At 41.2% G+C, this 11,552-nt stretch overlaps 1 protein-coding gene across 1 annotated transcript in view; it reads right to left on the bottom strand.

The window, feature by feature from the left end:
• Nucleotides 1–982: 982 nt before the first annotated feature.
• The window catches only part of LOC139468021 (uncharacterized), a 29,541-nt gene continuing 18,971 nt past the window's right edge, over nucleotides 983–11,552 (bottom strand). Inside the window, exons 5-12 of the mRNA XM_071249682.1 lie at nucleotides 11,245–11,308; nucleotides 9,707–9,769; nucleotides 8,647–8,687; nucleotides 7,971–8,057; nucleotides 7,088–7,170; nucleotides 6,112–6,181; nucleotides 2,351–2,390; nucleotides 983–1,767 (exon numbers count right to left, since the gene is read on the bottom strand). Coding sequence (XP_071105783.1) covers nucleotides 1,733–1,767; nucleotides 2,351–2,390; nucleotides 6,112–6,181; nucleotides 7,088–7,170; nucleotides 7,971–8,057; nucleotides 8,647–8,687; nucleotides 9,707–9,769; nucleotides 11,245–11,308 — 483 coding nt within the window. The 3' untranslated portion in view covers nucleotides 983–1,732. The remainder of the gene's footprint in view (nucleotides 1,768–2,350; nucleotides 2,391–6,111; nucleotides 6,182–7,087; nucleotides 7,171–7,970; nucleotides 8,058–8,646; nucleotides 8,688–9,706; nucleotides 9,770–11,244; nucleotides 11,309–11,552) is intronic.

Raw genomic sequence — 11,552 nt, 5'->3', positions numbered from 1 at the left:
AGTTGACTCAATCCTTCAAAGAAAATCAAGATGACCCTCCCACTGTTACTGACGCCTCAACCATCTACAAGATTGTCGCCAGGCTCTGTACCCAGATTCAACAATGAAACTTGGTGGCGTATCATTTGTTTTGTTGTCTTTGGTTTTTAAATTGAATTAGATTGATGCATTTTGTCTGTACCTGAACAGTGATTGAGTCTCAGTGATTGAGGTTAACTACTTGAGACCTCCTGGGATGACAAATGTTCACATCACTTTGTTTAAGCCCACTTTTAGCAATATAACCAGAATTAGGATTATGGGTTAGAATTGGTCATAAGGAAGTAACCATTTGATATTCGAGGGGAGGGAGGAGGAATTTTGTATCAAGATGAAATATTTTCTCAGCTACAAGACCAGAATTTATTTAAAACACCTTGCAACAATGTAACTTTCACGAATTTTTCGATAAAATGACAGCCCCTCAGGATATCACATGGTTGGTCCCTAATAGGCAAGCATTATCAGGCGGTCAGGCTTGCATCTCATCGTATCCCAATTGTGTAGATAGATGCGTCCTGATGTCCATGAAGAGATCACCGTCACATTACTGGAATATCGCTGAGTGCAGAGTTGAGCATGCTGAAGTAAATTTCTAACCCACCACAGCCCCATTTCATTATCGGAGTTGGCCCTGTCCGACACAAGCTATCCTTACCATCACAAAACACACCAGCCTCTATATGTTGGACTCGTGAAGATTCCGGGGTAGAATAGGTTTTCAGCAACCCATGCTTGTCGCAAAAGGCGACTAACGGGATCGGGTGGTCAGGCTCGCTGACTTGGTTGATGCATGTCATCGATTCCAATTGCGTGGATCGATGCTCATGATATCAATCACTGGATTGTCTGGTCCAGACTTGATTATTTACAGAGCGCCGTCATATAGCTGGAATATTGATGAGTGCGGCGTTAAACAACAAACCAAACCAACTCTATATGTTGAATTTATTCCGAGTGTACAGCTTGGGACAGTAGCACATGGGCAGGCATCACAGGTTCCTTGTGGACAGAAGCTACACAACACATCATCGGACAGACAGACAAGTACAGACCCCCCAACATACTGGGTCGTACCACGATATGGACAGATCAGATGTATCACTTTGTATACAGAGAAACATGGCAAGTCATCATCAAACACAATCTGTTGAAAACATTCACTCTTCATTCTGAATATGTAAAATGTACAATTTAACCTGTGGATAACACCTCAATTGGATGAATATTTTAGACTACATAAAAGCAAACAGTTTAAGACCTTTAGAAATGGAAGATAAAACTGCCTCTAGCAGAAGCGCCTAATCTCGTAGCCCCAGCACCGAAATAACATGAATGTAGATACAACCTGAATGGGTCACTTTTGGCAGTCAATTAGGAGATAAACATCCTGTTTTCAATGAAGAAGCAAGGTTACCAATAGATTTAACCTTGCTGAATTGAATTTGGAATCAAATGTGCAGCACAAGGTATCGAATACATTTTTTAATTTGTTTTAAATATTGTAGTAAGCACAACTTTGCATTTGTAACAGTTAATTGTACATACAGTTAAAAACGCCTACTGATACTTTTTCTATAAATATAAGCTTTCATGGTTCAAATGATAGTAATGTAGATTTCCGGCGACGTGCGAGAGTGAATAGATACTGGAGTCATCCGCCTTCCACTCCAAGCCTCAGTCAGCCCAGTCCTCAGGGAATAGGGTAGTACCACTTGTCGACACACACTGAAAAACATATATACACACTATATTTACAACTTGTACCAGTGTGTTTGGTTTAACAAAACAAACAGCTGTATGATGGTGGCCTGTAAATAATTGAGTCTGGACCAGAGAATCTAGTGATTGATATTGTGAGCAACGACCCACACCTACAGTGAGTGAGTATGGTTTTACGCCGCTTTCAGCAATATCACGGCAGGGGACACCAGAAATGGGCTTCACACATTGTACCCATGTCGAGAATCGAAATCGGGTCTTCGGCGTGACGAGCGAACGCTTTAACCACTACCCACGCCTACAGGGTGTGATGAAACCCAATATACAAGTCACTGACCAATCCATACACAGTCGCCTCTTATGACCAGCATTGGTTGCTGGGAACCAGTTCTAACCCAGAGTCTCAACAGCGGGGACAGAACAAATCTGGATTTGAACCTTTACAGATCCTGATGCAAATCAATAACATCAAAAATAAAATTCAAATAGTTTGCAGAACCAGAGGTTTTGTTGATATAGAATCAAACTGATTCATTTATTGGAGCTTAATATTGCAGTGAAGCGCTGCATCAATGGCAGAATCTCTCACCTTCAGGATCAATAGCCAGTGCCGAGGCGGGTGCTGCTGTCTGCAACAGACAAAGTTACAAAGTGAGCCTTGATGCTGTTTGTAGCAACATTCCTGGCATGTCATATCTGGGGACTCGGTGACTGGGCCCGTTCCACAAAGCAATCTTACCTCAAATACTTTGCCATACTTATGACAGACGTAGTGCTATGATTGTTTGCGGTAACGGAGCCCTGAGCTCCACACTCTGCATCCAGGGATTCAGGCATCTCCTTCACGGCCATCAAACAACCACTCACGGCACTCTGTGTTTAGTCATGATACGCCTACCTCATGGAACAATACACATCGACATACTGAGTCATGATACGATACGATACGATACGATACGATACGATACGATACGATATGTACTAAACACATGTTCAAAGAAACCTGTGCTAACAAGTGGTTATGCATTAAACAGTTTTGTGTTCAACTGAATGAATGGTCAACTAAAGACTTCTTATAGTTGGTTTGTTGTTTAACGCCACAATCAGCGATATTCCAGCTATATGACGGTGGTCTGTAAATAATCAAGTCTGGACCAGACAATTCAGTGATTTACATGAAAAGCATCGATCTAGGCAAATGGGATTGATGACATGCATCAACCAAGTCAGCGAGCCTGACCACCCAATCCTGTTAGTCGCCTCTTACGACAAGCATAGTCGCCTTTTATGTCAAGCATGGGTTGCTGAAGACCTATTCTTATAGTAATATACAATCACTTTATGCATTTTATTCAGTAATCAGTAACTCAACACTAGCCAGAGTAGTTATCACCTCAGGGTATCGCAAAACTATGTGTAACTTACTTTATGCAGCCATAAAAGAGATACATAGTATCATATTGTCAGTTTAAATGCAATGATACAGGGTGAAGGAGAATATTCCTATCAAAGGCAGACTCGGTGTTTGTATCCCGAGTTTAACGGTGCAGCAATTATTCTATTTGTTCTCATAATTGTTTGTGGCAACCTGATACAAACAAACCACAGAACAATGGGTCTTGCCGCATTTACCACATTGCACGACTGCCATATACAGCAATAGAATTCCTGTAACAATGGCGACCTGCACTACACAATGAGGTGGCTTCACTCAATGAGTATTGTCAAGTTATCATACATCATATTTTAAGTTGTACCTTGAACATAGTTAAAATAAGTTGTACCTTGAACATAGTTAAAATAAGTTGTACCTTGAACATAGTTAAAATAAGTTGTACCTTGAACATAGTTAAAATAAGTTGTACCTTGAAACTAGGTAAAATAAGTTGTACCTTGAACATAGTTAAAATAAGCAAAACAAGAAACAGAACAATGCTTAAAGAAGACCCAAGAAAAAGGCTTTAAAAATGATCAAAATAATGTGTGCTTAGTGGATAAAGTTTATTAATAGGTAACAGGTGATAAATTTGATACTAAAATTAATGTGATAAGGAAAAGAAATTGTTTCTCAAACAATGGCTTCAGAAATTTGCCAAAAGAGACTTCTATTGTTCATGCATTGATTTAAAAAAAATCTCAATCTCCTTGTGTCCTGAAGTTGTCGTCATTACAGCGAAAACTGGCTTAACCGTCAACCCTGTTTGGTGCTTTATAAGCCACACATGTCAATAGTGCAGTGAGCAATGAGTTGTACAAGTCTGTCGACACAGACCTTCAGCTTGTAAAATACTGTACACCCTTCTGACCTCTTATCTTAATGAGCCAATAAATTACACAGACCTTTTCAGATATTGGACATTGAAATAGTGCTTGTTTCTTTGTTGTTTAACGCAGCTCTCTGCAATATCCCAGCTATATAAACAGAGGTCTGTAAATAGTCGAGTCTGGACCCGACAATCCAGTGATTGATATCATAAGCATCGATCTATGCAATTCAAGTATGACAAGCATCAGCTAGCCTGACCACCCGATCCCATTAGTCGCTTCTTACAAGCATAGTCGTTTTACAGCAAGCATGGGTTGCCAAAGACCTATTCTAACCCGGATCTTCACAGGTATTGAAATATTGGACATATCTTGTGCAAGTGGTAACTCAAGGTATGGAACAGGGACAATGACGTGACAAGCAAATGACTCGTGTCAAACATCACGACGTCGTGATGATCATACAGTTTGTGACTGACAGTGACATATTTACATGATTTAGCTTGCATCCATCCCCCCACCAAGCAGGTGATACTCCTCGACCAGTAGTACTGGTTTATCCACACAAACAGACCAACGACTTTCCACGTGCTGACCCAAGAACTGTCCATTCTGAGCAGACATTGTGTCCACACAATCCCCTTACTATTCCCCTTGTACAACCACTACAAAGGTTTAGGCATTTGTCTCCATACCCCAAGTGGACAAAGTTGTCATGGCAGTGATGTGATAACATTGAATTTGTGACAAACGGTACTTTCAATATAAATGCCACAACAAATGGCATTATCTGTGAGAGTTTGATTTGTGACCGATTTCTTCCCCCATCTCACCTGCATGCCCACATGTTTCATGGCGGGGCGTCCACGTCGCTTCTTTCGTCGTCTACCTCCTCGCCTTACCTGCCAGGCCCCAGTCTCATTCCTATCTATCTCCTACAAGGTTTACAACCGTCATCACATGTTTGTTTGTTTGTTTGTTTGTTTGTTAGTTGTTCAAGTCGACACTAAGCAATATTCCAGCTGTATGATGGCTTTCTGTAAATGACTGACCCGACTCATTGAGCATCATAAGCATTGATCTCTGCATGGGATACGATGACATGCATCAACCACATCAGTGAGCCTGAAGACCAATTCTAACCCAGACCTTCAACACATCATGAAGTGACGCAGGAAAAATGTAGATTTTACATCACACATCTCTCACATCTGTAACTATGGTAACATGCCAAACCCAAATAAATGAAACTAGGACCACTATAGCTTTTGGTGTTAGAAATGGAAAATAAATCAAACCTGTAAATAAGGCAGTGAAAAGCCAACTAGAGCAGGGACACTGTCAGCGGAAGGGACATTATTTCTTTCCTTGATATATTTTCACAAGAAATGCCCATAGCCACGAGTACAAAGACTTATTTAAGTACCTGTTAATGTTATTAATGGAGTTTGGGCTGCCCATGTCAAGAGAATATATAGAGATTATTATATGAGCATGTGTGCCATACCGATTTTACGAAACGAGTGTCGGAATACTTGCATTCCGAGAGCGAGGGTAATACATGAATTCTTGCACAAGTTTCATAAATTCAGTATGATACACATGTGAGTGTAATTATTTCTTTATCCTTTTGAGCTCCCCATGCACTGATCACCACTACTGTCCCAGAAAAACACAATTTGTCGAATGACGTCAACAATCTTCAACTATGACATCGTTTCTAGTGTGACGTCATTCCGACCTCACGTCAAAATAAGATTTGGATCACATCAACAATGCCGTTGGCTGACGGAAACAATACACTGGTGCGCGAGGAGTTTTACTTGCACTAGTACACATACCATTTTTTATGAACTCGGTAATTTCTAACCCTATGGGAAATAAAGGGCTGTAAGTGCCATTGGAATCATCTTTCGGAGTTTTAGAAGTATTGTCAGTAGACCTCCACCAAAACTGGAGTGATTGTCGTCTCGGTTTGCTGTATGCTCAATCTAGCCTATGCAAGTAGTCACATGACTGGGATTAATAGGTTAATTACAACTGGCATTGTTTCATTAATATGTGTTCATTAATGTGTCTACTTACTTCTTGTACAAACTGTTGAGCATCATCTCCTTCTACAGAGTATGGGCTGCCTGCCACACACGTATTCTCACTGAAACACAAACACAGACACGTCAGTACACCGTTTACAACCGATTCCAGGCATAAAGTATCATTTCTATCTTTGGCGCCTGTTGTATAAATATTTGAAGAAAGTAGGAATACCATCACCATTCACCAGTTCTCATCTATTCAACTAATTTTATGTGCACTGTTAGTTTGTTTGTTTGTTGTTTAACGCCGCACCAAACAATATTCCAGCTATATGACAGCAGTCTGTAAATAATTGAGACTGGACCAGACAATCCAGTGACTGACATCATGAGCATCGATCCACGCAATTGGGATACGACGTCATGCATCAACCATGTCAGCGAGCCTGACCACCCGATACCATAAGTTGCCTCTTACGACAAGCATAGTCGCCTTTGATGGCAAGCTTGGTTTGCTGATCTTCACAAGCATTATGTGCACTGTGCACTGTGTAAAGTAATAGGCTGTTAGAAAGGGTTTTAAGGTATATGTACAATACAAAATTAAGGTCCCGTCAAGAAGAACTGATGAAATGCAAGGCCTTTTCAAGCATGTGCCTAATGCCATACAGAAAAAAACAATCTTAGTAATATTTGAGCATTAAGATGGCAACCTTTCATGTTCTGGAGCAAACAAACCAGTGGCTGATGGTGTGAGCATGCTGACACACAAAGGGAGCAGTTCAAAAGTTTGACGTTGGATAAACATTTTTATCTCCCAAGTGAGTGTGGTTTAACGACACTTCCAACAGTATTTAGTTATGACGGGGGCGGACCGTTAAATATGAGAAGAAATCATAAAGGGATGCAGTCACTGACGCGTACAACTGACTGTGTGTCCTGGTAGGGTTTAACACTTTGGTTGATATTCCACACTGCCACATACAATTCCCCGTGTTGCGGCACAGATCTCAACAACTACTCACCATGCAATACCAGATTCGTTGGTTTTCCCAACAAGATTTTGCCATTGTTCATAAGCTTCTTTTACAATCGTCAGAGCAAAATCCTGCAAAAGATCAAAAATAATTTTACATGAAAACAAAGAGTGCAAGTCGAGGGGTCGTCGTGGTAACGCCAATGTTAAGGACACAACAATCAAGGGGTTCCCTGAGATATAGATACTGGCAGAGAGCCACATGGTTCCTTAGTTTCTTACACTGGACATTTTAGTGAGTGAGTTTAACGCCGCTTTGAACAGTATTCCAGTTATATCACAGCGTGTCAGCATGATGTGTGAAAAAAGCTTAGACGTGTGCAGGCTTAGACGTTTACCACTTTGGTGAAACCCACGAGCATGGATATAATGTTGACACACCTAGAAACATAATCAGGTAGAACCAGGATTCTGGCAAATATGCCAGCAAAATCATTATTTTTTAAGTTATGCATGATACATGAGTATCGAAACAAGAGAAATGGAAGTCAAAACGGGAGTGTTTTTGAAGCATTTTAACAAAATGTCATATATTAGGATTAAAGTGTATTATGAGAGCTTTTGACGAGCGTAACACATCCTTTTTATTTCTAACATACTACTCAAAAGAAGTTAAAGAACACTGATTCTTTCATGTAATTTATCATTTTTTAGTATATATCAGAATTATGACACACCAGGGTAGTAATCTCTTTATTATACAGTCATTCTTAAAATAATCGAAATTTTTAGACATATTTTCATTCACTAAGGTAAACGTTAGAATTGGTGTTACGCTTGGTTCTATGATGAGTGCAAAAGGAAATGAGAACACCTGAAATAACATTCATCAATAATTTCCTTTTATTGATACTCAATTTACAAGCACTTACTTTATTTTTTGCTTCTCCATCCCAGGCAAACTGATTGACTGGTTTGCCATCAGGGACCTTGTAATACTTGAACCATTCATATGTTGCCTGAAACACATGAACAAAGCAGGTAGTTACAATATCACTTACAAAATGCTTATAAACATCTTACTATTCTACAATAGGTTTTTATGCCATTGCAGATCTGAATCAGGGTCCATCGGAGAGTGAGATATGTAGATGGTAATATCTGTGTTGATGGTAATTTTGGTGTTGATGGTAATATCGGTGTTGATGGTAATAATGGAGTTGGCGGTAATATCGGGGTTGATGGTAATATGGTGTTGATGGTAATATTGGAGTTGGTGGTAATATCGGGGTTGATGGTAATATTGGTGTTGATGGTAATTTTGGTGTTGATGGTAATATAGGAGTTGGTGGTAATATTGGTGTTGATGGTAATATTGGTGTTGATGGTAATATTGGAGTTGGTGGTAATATCGGGGTTGATGGTAATATTGGTGTTGATGGTAATATTGGAGTTGGTGGTAATATCGGGGTTGATGGTAATATCGGGGTTGATGGTAATATCGGGGTTGATGGGAGTATCAGAGTTGATGGTAATATCTGTTTTGACGGTAATATCGGAGTTTGTGGTAGTATTGATCACCAAACTTCAAACTATGAGAATACTCACCTTCAAAAAGCCAGGCATTTTCTCAACTACATCTCCAATATCTACAGGACAAAGCAAGGAATGTGTTACAAAATGTGTCTGAAATATGAGACCACAAACACATCAAGAGTAGAGTCGATAATCTCAACATTAGCTAGGCCACCACATAACCCCATAATTCTAATGTCTATGAACCAAGCCAGTTACACCACAGTCCGTCAGCCTGATGTGGGAGGCAGCCCAAAGTGATGCAGGTCTTAGATATTGGTGAAAACCATGAGTACGGGTAGGGCGCTTACAAGCCAAGGAACAGTCAGAACAAATCTGGGATTCAAACAGTTCCTGGCATGCATAAGGGATGCAACTGTGCAAAGTGAGTGAGTGAGTTGGGTTTAATGCCGCTTTTAACAGTATTCCAGTTATATCACAGCATGTCAGCTTAATGTGGGAGGAAAGCCTGAAGTGATGCAGGTCTCAGAAGTTTACCACTTCGATGAAACCCACGAGCACGGGTATGGTGCTGACAAACTTAGAAACATAATCGGGGCGAACCGGGATTCGAACCCACAATCTTAGGTTTCTGGCGTGCCCAAGGGACGCAACTCTGCACAGCGAATCGCTGCGCCTTAGACGACTGGGCCACCCGTGCCCCCTAACTGTGCTAAGCAAATTGCAGTGCCTCAGACGACCGGGCTTCCAGTGTCCCAGTACATGTCACTCAGTAGTCATCTCATCTCCACTGTAGAGTGCCCAACTCCAGACTGTGCAGACCTCTATGTGAGTGAGTATGGTTTTACGCCGCTTTTAGCAATATTCCAGCAATAGCACGGCAGGGGACACCAGAAATGGGCTTCATACAATGTACCCATGTCAGGAATTGAGCCCGGGTCTTCGGCGTGATGAGCGAACGCTTAAACCACTAGGCTACCCGACCGCCCGTGCAGACCTCTAATTTGGCTCTAAACACTACATACCTGTTCATTGGGATGATCAGATACTCCTAGAGTGAAGATGAACATGACTGAGTTAATTGTTCAAGGGTCATTCCAAGACAGCCCGGAGGCTGTTTGTATGTACCTACCATTCAGCTCAGCTGCCAATGGATCTGTGACATCAATAGCGATCACCTTCCAATCTGTCTCACCTGGGACGAGAAACATGGTAGTGTTATTCAGATTATGGAGAACATGGGATCATCACCAATGGGATTCAGCTTAGCGGATTCAGAGGATAAAGGATCACCAACATGTAACCTCTGCATGATTCAGTACTAGACAATATTGGGTCATCTTGACCCAGGGATCACCAAAATATAACCTCTGCATGGCGGTCTGTAACATAATCGAGTCTGGACCAGACAATCCAGTGATTGACATCATGATTGGGATCGCAATTGGGATCAATGACATGTATCAACCAAGCCAGCGAGTCTGAACACTCGATCCCGTTAGTTGCCTTTTACAACAAGCATAGTCGCCTTTTACAACAAGCATAGTCGCCTTTTACGACAAGCATAGTCGCCTTTTACGACAAGCATAGTCGCCTTTTACGGCAAGCATAGTCGCCTTTTAGGGGCAAGCATGGGTTGCTGAAGAACCCTGTCAATGACAATGTTTATATATGTAATGAACTGTTAATCTCAGAGCTGCTCACATGTCACCAATCAGCCAATCAAACCATCCGCGGCCACACGTGGCTGCTCAAAGCAGCAATAAACAATTGAAAGCAAGTAATTAACTGGATTAAGTGCACACTCCGGCACAGTGGTGACTCAGCGTAACACCACTGCCACATGGAACTCTGGGTAGGAGAGTGGATAAAGTACTGACACCTTGTCCTCCATTTATATTTTGAGTTTGTTAAAACCACAGAATACTGTACTTCCATTATAGGAAGGCAAGTTTACATTGTCTGAACACCGAGGAATTCTTCAACTAGTGTTGGGAACTGGCTGAATGATAATTGATCACTGCATCTAGCCAACTGATTGATCATTGTAATTAGTGTAATTTTGCTCTTTTTCAATGGTTAGTGCAGTAAAACGATGTTATATCAAAGCTGTATTCTGTAATTGTTTGGAATACACAATCTAAGTATAACCTTTGCTGCTGCCTTGACAACCGTGTTGCTGCCTTGACAACCGTAATCCCAAAGCTGAGTGCGATCGTCTCGTTTATTATTGTTGTGAAAATACTGACACATTTTCTTGTGTAATCTATTTTATTAAAGACACCAGTTGAGAAGATAAGTGAGTGAGTGAGTTGGATTTAATGCCGCTTTTAACAGTATTCCAGTTATATCACGGCATGTCAGCTTAATGTGGTAGGGAAGCCCGAAGTGATGCAGGTCTCAGAGGTTTATCACTTCGGTGAAACCCACGAGCACGGGTATGGTGCTGACAAACTTAGAAACATAATCGGGGCGAACTGGGATTCTAACCAACAATCATAGTTTTCAGGCGTGCCGAAGGGACGCAAATCTGCACAGCGAACCGGGCGCCATAGACGACTGGGCCACTTGTGCCCCTAGTTGAGAAGTTGAAAGAGGAGGGAAAATTGTATGTGTTGAATTTGGAACATGCCTTTTTGACCTTTAGATAAATCTCTACTCTTAACCTACCTTCATCAATCAGACACATTGTGCCCAAAACCTTTACCCGTATCACAGCGCCACGCTTCTGGACCTGAATGAAACGGAGATAACATATTAGCACAGAGAATAAATCAGATAATGGATAAACACAACAGAGTCGACCACAAGTCTTACTGAAAGAGCCAAGATCATATGACAACTGACCCCTTTAGCTGATTCTTACACAAGAGCCAATTGGTCTGACAGGTTACTGGGAACCTATTGCAGAGATTGCAGATTTACACAGATGACAAATGTCTGCCATCATAACAACTTGATGCGAGGTGGCAGGCTTT

Source organism: Haliotis cracherodii, unplaced genomic scaffold, assembly GCF_022045235.1.
Source record: "Haliotis cracherodii isolate W230 unplaced genomic scaffold, xgHalCrac1.p SCAF_2, whole genome shotgun sequence".
Taxonomy (NCBI): Eukaryota; Metazoa; Mollusca; class Gastropoda; order Lepetellida; family Haliotidae; genus Haliotis; species Haliotis cracherodii.
The sequence above is the reverse complement of the archived record's forward strand: the minus strand, read 5'-3'. Positions and strand labels throughout refer to the sequence as shown.